Here is a 14,295-nt window from a genome sequence, read left to right as displayed (position 1 = left end):
TGAATTAATAACTTCACAGCGAGTTGCTGTTTTAAATCAAATGACACCTCATTCCAAATGTTATAAACGATAAACTACAACCGACTAAAACCGTTTTTTTTTTCTTTTCTCCCATAATGAGACGTCCTCCGTTTTTTTTGTGAATTACATTCTGACTTGCAGCACAGCTGGCTGAAGAGCTGAGGTCAAAGTCTACGGAGTTATATTTGTGCCATTAATATCTGAAAGGAAATGTTTTTTGACAAAAACTATAGATTTTGTTCATTTTTATTTATGTCCAGAAATCAAGGATCCAGTGATCAATTTCATATTTATTTACTTTAAGACTCAATAAAATGTTGTTGACATAGAAAATCTGTAAACGCCTACTTTTAGTACACAGAAAATTCACAAGAGGTATTGGTAAAGAATCTGGTCGATAAATGGAATTGATAATGGCATCGACATCGATTAAAATCTTATCAATACCCATCATTAATCGTATTGCACCAAACCGCATTGTATCACATTGTGAGGAATTGAATCGCCATCAAATATCATCGAATCTGGAACAGGGGTGAATTGTATCGCTATATGTATCATATCGCTGGTAGTGTATCGAGGTGTGTATCGAATTGTTGTCAGTGATGAGATTCACATGCCTAGTGGAGACTGTCTAGTGTGTTCACGTAAGTCCCCAGTAGAGTGTTTTCACTGACGTCAGCATTGTGCGCTTGACCCAGATGTTAGGTCATCTCAGAGTCATCGGCAAGTAAATAATAGATTGTGGAAGCACATGTTCTGCTCTCTCTGATGGTGAAAGTTTGCAAAGCTTCCCAAAACTTTGTGAGATGGGCACCACAGTGTCGTTTGAGGAGGGGTGCAAAAGGGTTAAAATGATGCATATGATGTGATAATCCTGCATCTGGGGACAGCACTCATCTGTCCCCATCAGAAACACGGCATTTGAGTTTTTGGGCAAATTACATAGCAAACAAAATGGGGGGGGAAAAAAAAAATAAATAAATATATATATATATATATATATATATATATAATATGGACTCACTCAATTCTGAGGAATAAATTATGGAATCACCCTGTAAATTTTCATCCCCAAAACTAACACCTGCATCAAATCGGATCTGCTCGTTAGTCTGCATCTAAAAAGGAGTGATCACACCTTGGAGAGCTGTTGCACCAAGTGGACTGACATGAATCATGGCTCCAACACGAGAGATGTCAATTGAAACAAAGGAGAGGATTATCAAACTCTTAAAAGAGGGTAAATCATCACGCAGTGTTGCAAAAGATGTTGGTTGTTCACAGTCAGCTTTGTCTAAACTCTGGACCAAATACAAACAACATGGGAAGGTTGTTAAAGGCAAACATACTGGTAGACCAAGGAAGACGTCAAAGCGTCAAGACAGAAAACTTAAAGCAATATGTCTCAAAAATCGAAAATGCACAACAAAACAAATGAGGAAGGAATGGGAGGAAAAACTGGAGTCAACGTCTGTGACTGAACTGTAAGAAACCGCCTAAAGGAAATGGGATTTACATACAGAAAAGCTAAATGAAAGCCATCATTAACACCTAAACAGAAAAAAACAAGGTTGCAATGGGCTAAGAAAAAGCAATCATGGACTGTGGATGACTGGATGAAAGTCATATTCAGTGATGAATCTTGAATCTGCATTGGGCAAGGTGATGATGCTGGAACTTTTGTTTGGTGCCATTCCAATGAGATTTATAAAGATGACTGCCTGAAGAGAACATGTAAATTTCCACAGTCATTGATGATATGGGGCTGCATGTCAGGTAAAGGCACTGGGGAGATGGCTGTCATTACATCATCAATAAATGCACAAGTTTACGTTGATATTTTGGACACTTTACTTATCCCATCAATTGAAAGGATGTTTGGGGATGATGAAATCATTTTTCAAGATGATAATGTATCTTGCCATAGAGCAAAAACTGTGAAAACATTCCTTGCAAAAAGACACATAGGGTCAATGTCATGGCCTGCAAATAGTCCGGATCTTAATCCAATTGAAATTCTTTGGTGGAAGTTGAAGAAAATGGTCCATGACAAGGCTACAACCTGCAAAGCTGATCTGGCAACAGCAATCAGAGAAAGTTGGAGCCAGATTGATGAAGAGTACTGTTTGTCACTCATTCAGTCCATGCCTCAGACACTACAAGCTGTTATAAAATCCAGAGGTGGTGCAACAAAATACTAGTGATGTGTTAGAGCGTTCTTTTGTTTTTCATGATTCCATAATTTTTTCCTCAGAATTGAGTGATTCCATATTTTTTCCCTCTGTTTGGTCTAAAAAAGTAACCGTTACTGACTGCCACAATTTTTTTTTTCCTGATTTCTTATAGTGTTTCTTAAAGCCAGAAAGTTGCCATTTGAAATGACTTTAGTTTTGTGTCATGTCTGTGATCTGCTTTTTTTTTTTCTACAAAATTAAACAACTGAATGAACATCCTCCAAGGCCGGTGATTCCGTAATTTTTGTGTGTGTGTGTGTGTGTGTATATATACAACCCCTGGCAAAAATTATGGAATCACCGGCCTCGGAGGATGTTCATTCAGTTGTTTAATTTTGTAGAAAAAAAGCAGATCACACACATGACACAAAACTAAAGTCATTTCAAATGGCAACTTTGTGGCTTTAAGAAACACTATAAGAAATCAAGAAAAAAAGATTGTGGCAGTCAGTAACGGTTACTTTTTAGACCAAGCAGAGGAAAAAAATATGGAATCACTCAATTCTGAGGAAAAAATTATGGAATCACCCTGTAAATTTTCATTCCCAAAACTAACACCTGCATCATATCAGATCTGCTCATTAGTCTGCATCTAAAAAGGAGTGATCACACCTTGGAGAGCTGTTGCACCAAGTGGACTGACATGAATCATGGCTCCAACACGAGAGATGTCAGTTGAAACAAAGGAGAGGATTATCAAACTCTTAAAAGAGAGTAAATCATCATGCAGTGTTGCAAAAGATGTTGGTTGTTCACAGTCAGCTGTGTCTAAACTCAGGACCAAATACAAAAAACATGGGAAGGTTGTTAAAGGCAAACATACTGGTAGACCAAGGAAGACATCAAAGCGTCAAGACAGAAAACTTAAAGCAATATGTCTCAAAAATCCAAAAATGCACAACAAAACAAATGAGGAACGAATGGGAGGAAACTGGAGTCAACGTCTATGACTGAATTGTAAGAAACTGCCTAAAGGAAATGGGATTTACATACAGAAAAGCTAAACGAAAGCCATCATTAACACCTAAACAGAATAAACAAGGTTACAATGGGCTAAGGAAAAGCAATCGTGGACTGTGGATGACTGGATGAAAGTGATATTCAGTGATGAATCTCAAATCTACATTGGGCAAGGTGATGATGCTGGAACGTTTGTTTGGTGCCGTTCCAATGAGATTTATAAAGATGATTGCCTGAAGAGAACATCTAAATTTCCACAGTCATTGATGATATGGGGCTGCATGTCAGGTAAAGGCACTGGGGAGATGGCTGTCATTACATCATCAATAAATGCACAAGTTTACGTTGATATTTTGGACAATTGAAAGGATGTTTGGAGATGATGAAATCATTTTTCAAGATGATAATGCATCTTGCCATAGAGCAAAAACTGTGAAAACGTTTCTTGCAAAAAGACACATAGGATCAATGTCATGGCATAGGGTCAATGTCAACGAGCAAATCTGATTTGATGCAGGTTTTAGTTTGGGGGATGGAAATTTACAGGGTGATTCCATAATTTATTCCTCAGAATTGAGTGATTCCATATTTTTTTCCTCTGCTTGGTCTAAAAAAGTAACCGTTACTGACTGTCACAATCTTTTTTTTCTTGATTTCTTATAGTGTTTCTTAAAGCCAGAAAGTTGCCATTTGAAATGACTTTAGTTTTGTGTCATGTCTGTGATCTGCTTTTTTTCCACAAAATTAAACAACTGAATGAACATCCTCCGAGGCCGGTGATTCCATAATTTTTGCCAGGGGTTGTGTATATATATATATATATATAAACAGTATTGTGCAAACATGTTTGGCAGAGTTATAATGAAAGTAGTGTTTTGTGCTCCTTCCCCATCCTTATTTTATTGACATGTCAACACAAAATAGTTCCAACAAAAGTGTTTGTACGCTTGGTTTCAGTGCGGAAGGTTCCCGGTTCAAACCCCACCCCGTCACATGTCTCCATGCAATGTGAAGTTGCGTCAGAAAGGGCATCCGGTGTTAAAAAACTTGTGCCAAATCAACATGCGGATCCACATTGGATCTGCTTTGGCAACCCCGAGTGAGAACAAGGGAGCAGCCGAAGAAACTTGGTATATTTTTTTATTCCATAATAATATCTTTTACTGGCCAGTAGAATACCACACAAACAGTTGCAAATGATCATGCAATATTAAAATGAGTGTAAAACACTTTTACTCATACTTTAAGTCGCATTTTTCTTATAATAGTTTTTGAGATCCTGCAACTTACAGAGGCCTTGCACGTGACATCACAGGCCACGTGCAGGGTGGTGCCATGCACAGCCGAAGGTCAAATTTAGCCGGTTACAATAGACTTGGCTGTATAAACAAGCCGTCTCAACTCGGCTTTCTCTGTTTTTCACCATTTTGTTTTCCATCATTACACCATGGATAGGGTTAGAAAAAGTAAAAAATAAAAAATGCACGTCATGAAAATATTAAATCAAATCAATTTTATTTATGTAGCGCCAAATCACAACAAACAGTCACCCCATGGCGCTTTATATTGCAAGGCAAAAGCCATACAGTAATTACAGAAAAACCCCAACGGTCAAAACGACCCCTATGAGCAAGCACTTGGCGACAGTGGGAAGGAAAACTCCCTTTTAACAGGAAGAAACCTCCAGCAGAACCAGGCTCAGGGAGGGGCAGTCTTCTGCTGGGACTGGTTGGGGCTGAGGGAGAGAATCAGGAAAAAGACATGCTGTGGAAGAGAGCAGAAATCAATCACTAATGATTAAAAGCAGAGTGGTGCATACAGAACAAAAAGAGGTGAATAAAAAGAAACATTGGGTGCATCATGGGAACCCCCCAGCAGTCTAAGTCTATAGCAGCATAACTAAGGGATGGTTCAGGGTCACCTGATCCAGCCCTAACTATAAGCTTTTTCAAAAAGGAAAGTTTTAAGCTTAATCTTAAAAGTAGAGAGGGTGTCTGTCTCCCTAATCCGAATTGGGAGCTGGTTCCACAGGAGAGGAGCCTGAAAGCTGAAGGCTCTGCCTCCCATTCTACTCTTACAAACCCTAGGAACTACAAGTAAAGCCCCGTTTACACATAGACGGTAAGAGGTCCCGGAAGAGTTTTTGGCCGTCTTAAGGATCACACGCCGTTGTTAACGCCGGCACTAGGGGGCGTGGCTTAGTTCCGGCTTTACCGGGAATTGTTGAAAAAATTATTCAACATGTCGAATAATTCCGGGAGCGCTTCCGGAGAATTTGCGTGACGACGGAGACAACGCGAACAACGGCGTTTGATACTTTTTAATCACTGTTTCATCCTGCCCCTTCCTGTAGTGCCGCAGTTTACACCGCCGTAATTGGCGGCCGGCATTGTATCCCTAATCAACGGCATGTAAAATGGCGATAGAGCCCACATCGGCGTCCTCAAAGGCGTTTTAACCGGCGACAGAGGAAGACAAAACAGCGGCGCTAGTGGACAGTACGCCGTTCTAAACGCCACCTCCCGGTCAACGGCGTTCCAAACGGCCGATAGGCGGCGGTCAGTATAAAAACGCTAGCGCGCTGCATGCAGGCCTCTCACTCGCGGCCAGCTCCACATATTTTTGCAGAGAAGCTCCAGTATGCCTCCTAAAAGAAAATTGGCAGCTGCAAGGACTTACCAAGAGGTCTGGTTCAGAAGCAGAGGGTAGACCTGTGGTGGAGACGAGCAACACGTTGAGGAGGGGAAAAGGAGAAGAAAAGGCTGAGTGTGATCTCCCTCCCCCTGCAGTGACAGCTGCTTCAGCCTACATTACTCTGGGGGCGGTGCCTATATGCAAAAGTTCCTGGAGTAACGCAGGATTTGCCTGGATAAATCCAGCGGTACACAGGGCATTATCGGCGGCAGCAGAACACCGCCATTCTCACGCGTGTCCTAACCTGCAATTGTAAAGCATAGAACTGGGTATTAACCCCTGTTGCCTGACGTGTGCCGGATGCTACGGCGTCAAAACGCCGCTTTATCCGGCGGATTTAGCGGCATTTTATCCGTGTATTTGCGGCTAGTACGGTGCTCAAAACGCCGGTGAAATGCTCCGCCCCTTTCCACCGCGAAAACAGCCGGAACTACCGCGAACTTAAGTCGATGTACTGCCCGCCGACAAAACCGTCTATGTGTAACCTGGGCTTAAGCCTGCAGTCTGAGAGTGAAGCGCTCTATTGGGATATCACTCATTTAGTTCCTTTTGGAAGCCGCACAAAGAAGGTGCCTTAGTTTTCTTCCACTCTAGTGTAGTGCAACTTGTATACCAAAAAATCACATGTACATAAATGGAGCCCCATTTTCATATTGATTATCATTAAAGTTGAAATGAATCACAAATTTTATTGCAAACTTCTTCTGAAAGTTCTTGGATGGATGTAATGTTTGTGGACATTAGGTCATTTCAGTGCCTGTTTTTCATTTCAGGGACTTGGACTGGAAACATTGGAAAGAACTGTTGCACAGCATGTCCAGTATTCAGGACAGAGGTAAAAAAATAGTTACATTAGGTAGTATGTTTGTCTGTAACCAGTGCCATGATAACTTCTCATTTTCAGATTAATTTTAAAGTCGAGTTTTTTCCAGCAGCCACTGTTTATGTGGATTTGTTTTTGTTGGAGCACTTCATTCTAAGAAATGTGTGATAAGATCCAGCATTTTTCTGTGTGCTTACAGTAAACTTCCATACAGTTGTTTTTCCCCAGTGAAATGAAACGGTGTGTCTGGGTTATGTAGATAGGGTTTAAATTGGAGTTGGGGTGGGCGGTACACTGATGTTACAGTCATTACCGGTGTGATACTCTTCCATATGGATTGCAGAATATTGTCAACACTGAGAAATATGCTTTTCTCTGAATAATCTAGACCAGGCAGGCCAGAAGTATTTTTTTAATGACACCCACCACCAACACACACACAAAAAAGTTGATGAAATGACACCAAATATCCATTAATTTGGAAAACTGTAATTTTAGCACATTCACAGTTGAGATGAGTGCAGCAGCATTTATTTCCTGTTCTGCTGAGCTCCACACGTAAGTCAAAACACGCATTAAATGCTTTTCTTGGAGAAGTATATCTCGCTATAATATTTTTCACATGAAGACATAACAGTCATGGAATGGTTCTATTTTGTGAACCAGCAGACCATTGGACTGCAGGTTCCGTTTGAGCTTTAACGATTGTTAATTAAGTACAGGCATCGATCTATTAAGCATAAAACTGTAAATCTTTGATTCATTAAGCTTTGCATTAAAATTTTAACTTTAAAGGTGCAGATTTGAAAATGAAACCATTTTTGGTTAAACACTTGCCCTAGTAAGTATTAAAGGGGTCATGTAGTGTGAAACCACTCTATCTGCCCTTTTACGTTTTCATGTGTTTGAGGTGTTTTCACAGAGATTCTAAATGGTAAATGGACTGCATTTATATAGCGCTTTTCCATCTGCATCAGATGCTCAAAGTGCTTTACAATAATCCCTCACATTCACTCCGATGTGAGGGATTCTCCTGCTATAAACATCTTTTACAACTGACTGCTTGTTTGAGACCTCTGACGTAACAGAAACACATCCCAAAACCTTTCATTTTAACTGAGATCATTAATATCGCCCCCAAACACACACACACAGATACAGCGGGTAAAATAAGTATTGAGCACTTGACCGTTTTTCTAAGTAAATATATTTCTAAAGGTGCTATTAACATGAAATTTTTACCAAATGTCAGTAACAATGCAAGTAATCCAAAGATGGAAAGAAACCTATGGAGCTAAATCCAGGCTAAAAGTTTTGTAATCTGAAAATAAAAAAAGATTGAAAAAATAAATTTTGAAACTGAAAATTCAATGTTTGTTCTTGAATTTTGTAATCATTTAAAAAGTATTATTAAAATAAAAGTAAGTGTAAGATATATATTTTTCAGTTTAAGTATATTTTTGATTCAGCTTTGTAATTATTTTGATCAAATAATTTTCATTCATATTTCTTTTTTCACCTTCAAATCTTTTTTTCACTTTCAGATCTTATTTTTTTTCAGTTTCAAACTTTTGGCCCCGTTCTGGCATGGGAGGGCGTGGCTTCGATTGAGAGGGGTGTGGAATTTTGAGTGACAGGAGAGCAATCAGTCCTCACACCAGAGCTGTCAGAGCTGAATCAAAAATTTATTTAAACTGAAAATATATATCTTACACTTATTTTTATTTTGATAAAACTTTTGTTCTGGATTTAGCGCCATAGAAACCAAAACAAGTAAGTACAGAAATGAACTTGTATGGAATGAATTATTGAACACGCTGACTGGAGTTCATTCATATAAAAGCCTTTGTTGGTAATAATGGCCTCAAGACTCCTCCGATATGGAGAAACTAGTCATATGCATTGCTCAGGTTTGATTCAAGTCAGCTGATTAGCTGGACCATTCCAGCAGCGTTATTTTCATTCTCTGAAACCAACAGAAAGTTTCCTTGGCTGTGCAATTAGGATCACTGTTTTGATCATCCTGGTAGATTTTTATCAAGAATGTCTCTGTATATTTTTCCATTTGTCCTTCTTTTAATTATATGACATTTGCCAGTGCTGTATGATGGAAAACCAGCCTCGCACCATGATGTTCACACCTCCAAACATGGTGTTTTTGGGGTGATGTACAGTGACATTTTGGTGTGTTTTATGAGTTCAATTTTGGTCTCATGTGACGAGACTATCTTATCCCAGTATTTCACAGGCTTGTCTAAATGTGCAGCAAATGTTAAACGGGTTTCAGCATGATTGTTTGTCAGCAATGGAGTCTTGCGTGGTGAGCGTGCATACAGGTCATGGTGGTTGAGAGCATTACTTACTGTTTATGTTTACCACTGTGTTACATCACCTTTCCTTCTAACAACACTCAATAAACATTTGGGAACTGAGGACACTAATTGTGAGTGTCATGATTGGGTATAAAAGGAGCATCCCCAAAAGGCTCAGCCGTTCACAAGCAAAGATGGGGCAAGGATCACAACTTTGTGAACAACTGCATGAAAAAATAGTCCAACACTTTAAGAACAATGTTTTTCAATGTTCAACTGCAGAGAATTTAGGGATTCCATCATCTACAGTCCATAATATAATCAGAAGATTCAGAAAATCTGGAGAGCTTTGTGCACATAAGTGGCAAGGCCGAAAACCAACATTGAATGCCCGTGACCTTCGATCCCTCAGGTGGCACTGCATTAAAAACCGACATCGTGTAAAAGATCTTACCGCGTGGGATCAGGAACACTTCAGAAAACCATTGTCAGTTAACACAGTTCGTTGCTACATCTACAAGTGCAAGTTAAAACTCTACCATGCAAAGCGAAAGCCATACATCAACAACATCCAGAAACGCCGCCGCCTTCTCTGGGCCCGAGCTCATTTTAAATGGACAGACACAAAGTGGAAAAAGTGTGCTGTGGTCTGATGAGTCCACATTTCAAATTGTTTTTGAACAACAACATTTTTATTTTTATCTTCATTTTACATACAGTCCCAACTTTTTCTGAATTGTGGTTGTTTCTGTTGCATTTCTGAAATTGTTTCCCCTCATCAGTCACGTTTTGTGCTTAAACACTGCATTAAGCTCAAGATTGAACAAATAAATACCTTTGGAAAATAACAGCTGTTAAAGTTCAGAGTTCGCACCTGCTTTTTGTGATCTGTGCATCTGAACATCACCACAGCTTCTTCATGTCAGGGTTTTTTGTCTTTTTTTGTGGCTCAGTTCTTTCATATATTCTAATTTTTTTAATATGTTTTTAAAGATATTTGACTGTTTATTTCATCTCATGATCTCATAAATTCAGCATACGACGCGCACATGGTGTGAACAGGACGGTAACGGCAGAATCACACCTTTAGAGAAAGTTCAGAGAGAAGTAAAGGCAGCTTCACGTTTTCGTTTTGTTAACATGTTCACTCGGGTTAAAATCCTCTGCTCCGCGCTTGCTGCGCACTGAACGTGTCGCGCCTGCATTCAGGAATCTCCCTCACCCACCCCCTCCCTTGCAGTCTGCAGCCTGTTAACTCCGCGCGCGCGCGCACACACACACACAGACACACACACACCGACAGCTCCGCATTTTAGACGGCTTTTGAAGAAGACGGCCACTGTTTTAATCGGCCGTCAGCCTCCTTGTTATTGTCCCGCCTTAAGACGAGAGCGAGGCTGCAGCACAATGACGTCAGATTCTGAGTTGTTTTATGCTTTGTGGATAAAATAAATAATTCACGGTAATCGCGAATATGAAAAATAATCGCGAATATGAAAAATAATTGCGATTGACGAATATTGTAATAATTGTGACAGCCCTACCCACGGCACCCCTGACGATCGATCACGGCACCCTAGGGTGCCGCGGCACCCCGGTTGAGAATCACTGCCTTAGTATACTAGCATAGTTCCACCTTAGAATTGGAATACAATATATAAGATATACCTTACTGAATTTTTATGTCCTCCAGACAAAAGTGGAAAAAGACCATCCTGATTATTACCAGTGCAAAGTTCAAAAGCCAGCATCTGTGACGGTATGGGGGTGTTTTAGTGCCCATGGCATGGGCAGCTTACACATCTGTGATGGCACCATTAATGCTGAAAGGTACATCCAGGTTTTGGAGCAACACATGCTGCCATCCAAGCAACGTCTTTTTCAGGGACATCCCTGCTTATTTCAGCAAGACAATGCCAAGCCACATTCTGCACATGTTACAACAGCGTGGCTTCATAGTAAAAGAGCGCGGGTACTAGACTGGCCTGCCTGCAGTCCAGACCTTTCGCCAGTGAAAATGTGTGGTGCATTATGAAGCACATAATATGACAACGGAGACCCTGGACTGTTGAACAACTGAAGGCGTACATCAAGCAAGAATGGGAAAAAATTCCACCTACAAAGCTTCAACAATTAGTGTCCTCAGTTCCCAAACACTTATTGAGTGTTGTTAGAAGGAAACGTGATGTAACACAGTGGTAAACATACCACTGTCCCAGCTTTTTTGAAACATGTTGCAGGCATCCATTTCAAAATGAACAAATATTTGCATAAAAACAATAAAGTTTATCAGTTTGAACATTAAATATATTGTCTTTGTGGTGTATTCAATTGAATATAGGTTGAAGAGGATTTGCAAATCATTGTATTATGTTATTATTTACATTTTAGACGACGTCCCAACTTCATTGGAATTGGGGTTGTATTTAGGACATTTTTCAGTTCCTTAGTAACCCAAGGTTTGTTGTTCGGGAATACAGGGTAACCTTCTGGGGAAAATTACAGTCCATGCAAAAGGATATATACGATGAAACCGTAAATGCCAGATCATGTATATCAGGGCATGAGCTATTAAAAAAAACTCCGAATCAGTACAGTCCAAACAAGCCTGTAAGCTGGCAATGCTGTTTTCTGTCCAGCATTTCACTGTTTAACGGTTTGCTCACGATGCTTACAAATAGGCTTGTAGGTTGGCAAAAGAAGAACACTGTTGTGATAGGATGCTCCAGCAGAAGGCAGATGCAACGCTCTGAAGGCGCCAGGTACTGAACCATAGCATAAGTCGAATGTTTATTTGATGCTGCCACCACGATGGTGCCTGGTTTCCTCCAAACATGATGCCTGGCATTCACACCAAAGAGTTTGTCTCATCAGGCCACAGAATTTAGTTTCTCATGGTCTGAGAGTTCTTCACATGCCTTTTGGCTTCCATCTGGCCACTCTACTATGCGGGCCTGATTGGTGGGTTGCTACCGAGATGGTTGTCCTCCTGGAAGGTTCTCCTCTCTCCACAGAGGAATGCTGGAGCTCTGATAGTGACCATCGGGTTCTTGGTCACCTCCCGTGAGTAAGCCGTTCTGTCCGTTCGCTCAGTTTCAGTGGTGGGCACAGCTCCGCTAATCCGCTAACTGCTAATTAACGAAGTTAACATTTTCGTTAGCAGATTAGCTTTTCAGATAACTTTGAAAACCATCAGCGGACCAATTAGCTTCCGATAAATTTAGTTTCGATAATTTTTAGACTGTTAACATATTTTTGCGGGCATAGTGAATAAAGCTTAACAGTTTAAAACATTTGTGAAGTCTGAAATCAAAGATTTCAGTGCCTGTCTGTTACATGCCTTGTAGCAGACAGACAGCTATAAGTGGTACAGCTCCATCCTCTGCAGGCAGAGAAGAGCTGACAACCAGAGATAAAGAGGGAAGGGGAAAAAGATTTCTTTTCACACCATACAGGCTTGCCGGCATATCACACAAGTCATGCACAGGCAGTTTTGGCTTATGGTTATTTTTATTTTTTTTATAAGTTTGCAAAAATCTAAAAAAAAACAAAAAACCAAAAAACTAACCTTTCTTCTCATTGTCATAATGAGGTACTGTGTGTAGAATTTTGAGGAAAAAAAATGGATTTCATCCATTTTGGAATAAGGCTATGACATGTGCAAAAAGTGAAGTGCTGTGAATACTTTCTGGATGCACTGTAATACAGTCACTCTCCTAAATGGGACTTTATTTCCTGTGATGACAGTAGGCCGGTCTTGGTGTTAATGAGCAGGTACAGTCATACCTGCTGTGATGAAGCCAGAAGACCAAGATAAATGTGGTAAAGGGTTGTCGTCCTGCCTGATTTAAAAATCCTGCCAGGCAGGTTTTCCTCCCTTTCACATATGCCGTTTGCATCTCTGCTGCTGTTTTGTGTGGTTTGTGTGTGTGTGTGTGTGTGTGTGTGTGTGTGTGTGTGTGTGTGTGTGCGCGCGCGCGCGCACAGGGGTTTGTTTGAATGTGGTTTATTTAAATGTGCTGATCAGCTGAATCAGTCTCTGTCTTTATGAAGATGCCGTTTCAAAAACATGAAGGGAAAATCTGTGAAGAAGGGAAGAGATTGGATCTTGGAGAAGAAGGAGAGGAGGAGACGACAGGGACGGTGTGTTCAGAACTCGATTTCAAATCTTTTGTGTCACACAGTTTGTGTTGATATTTTGAGCAAGATGAAAAATATATTGTAATTTATTCCAGTACGACTGCTACGACAGTGAAAATGATGTCATTAAGTGTAATCTGTGAACGGGCCGTGACGCCTCGTCTTTGTGCCGTGTGCTTGTCGCCCTGCAGGGATGTCCGCCCAGACACAAAGTACACTGGACGTCAGAGAAAACCTCATTTCTAGCCTCATGCAGCTTTACCATTGAAAACTGATGGTAAACAACCTGCAAACACTCGCCTCTGGAGCTGCCAAGTATTGGACTTTATTTTTCAGTTTTGTAATTAGAGTTGACGAGATGTGAAAATGACAGGCTGCTGAAGGAAATCACTTCGATATTTGGACAACCTTTGACATGTTGGACAAATTGCTCCTCCTACATGGCAGTCAGAGTACATTCTGCATTTATTATTGATGGAATCTACCTTGTACTTTGACACACAGAAAACAGTGACAGATTGACCACAACTCTTGTTCAGCGTCACTGTCTCAAAATGGTAACTTTTTCCGATAAATTAACAATTACTCATTTGAAACTGGACAACAGAAATTTTTGTGGAGTAATTTTTCTTTTTGCTATAAACAGAATAAAAACAACCACCAGCATTTGGTGAAAACAGAATGGATTGTAAATTTCATGCAACAAAGTCTATACAGTTGGGCCTATTCACTGTTTTGCAGTTGTGAATCTGGCGCCATCTGGCGGTCCGCGAGTCACGCGAGTAGTCAGTTTCAGCAGAGTTCCGTTTCAGGGCACAATGTAAACACACCTCGTGAAGTATGGACAACAAGACATTTGGCACGGCAGAAGTCCATCACAGGTGCTACACCTCTTCAAGATAACTCTCTCAACTTAAGACAACTTGTCATCATCATAATCGCTCATAACTCGTTGAATTGACACAATCTATGTCCTTGCTAGCCATTGTTTACATGGCTTTGAAACGCTGGAACTCTGCTGGAGCTGTGATGCATTCTGGGAAGCGCAGGGGGATTATGGGAAACGTTAGTCCCAAATAACTTTTTGGATGATATATATATATTTGTA

The 14,295-nt window shown here is 40.4% G+C and overlaps 1 protein-coding gene across 1 annotated transcript in view; it reads left to right on the top strand.

Moving 5' to 3' along the window:
• The window catches only part of bud23 (BUD23 rRNA methyltransferase and ribosome maturation factor), a 29,886-nt gene extending 15,994 nt beyond the window's left edge, over positions 1-13,892 (top strand). The window contains exons 10-12 of the mRNA XM_034168314.1: positions 6,686-6,747; positions 13,101-13,190; positions 13,379-13,892. Coding sequence (XP_034024205.1) covers positions 6,686-6,747; positions 13,101-13,190; positions 13,379-13,433 — 207 coding nt within the window. The 3' untranslated portion in view covers positions 13,434-13,892. The remainder of the gene's footprint in view (positions 1-6,685; positions 6,748-13,100; positions 13,191-13,378) is intronic.
• The last annotated feature ends 403 nt before the right edge of the window (positions 13,893-14,295 follow it).

The sequence above is a fragment of the Thalassophryne amazonica genome, chromosome 4 (genome assembly GCF_902500255.1).
Source record: "Thalassophryne amazonica chromosome 4, fThaAma1.1, whole genome shotgun sequence".
In the NCBI taxonomy this organism is placed as follows: Eukaryota; Metazoa; Chordata; class Actinopteri; order Batrachoidiformes; family Batrachoididae; genus Thalassophryne; species Thalassophryne amazonica.
Note: the sequence above shows the minus strand (reverse complement) of the source record. Positions and strands in the feature narration are given on the sequence as shown.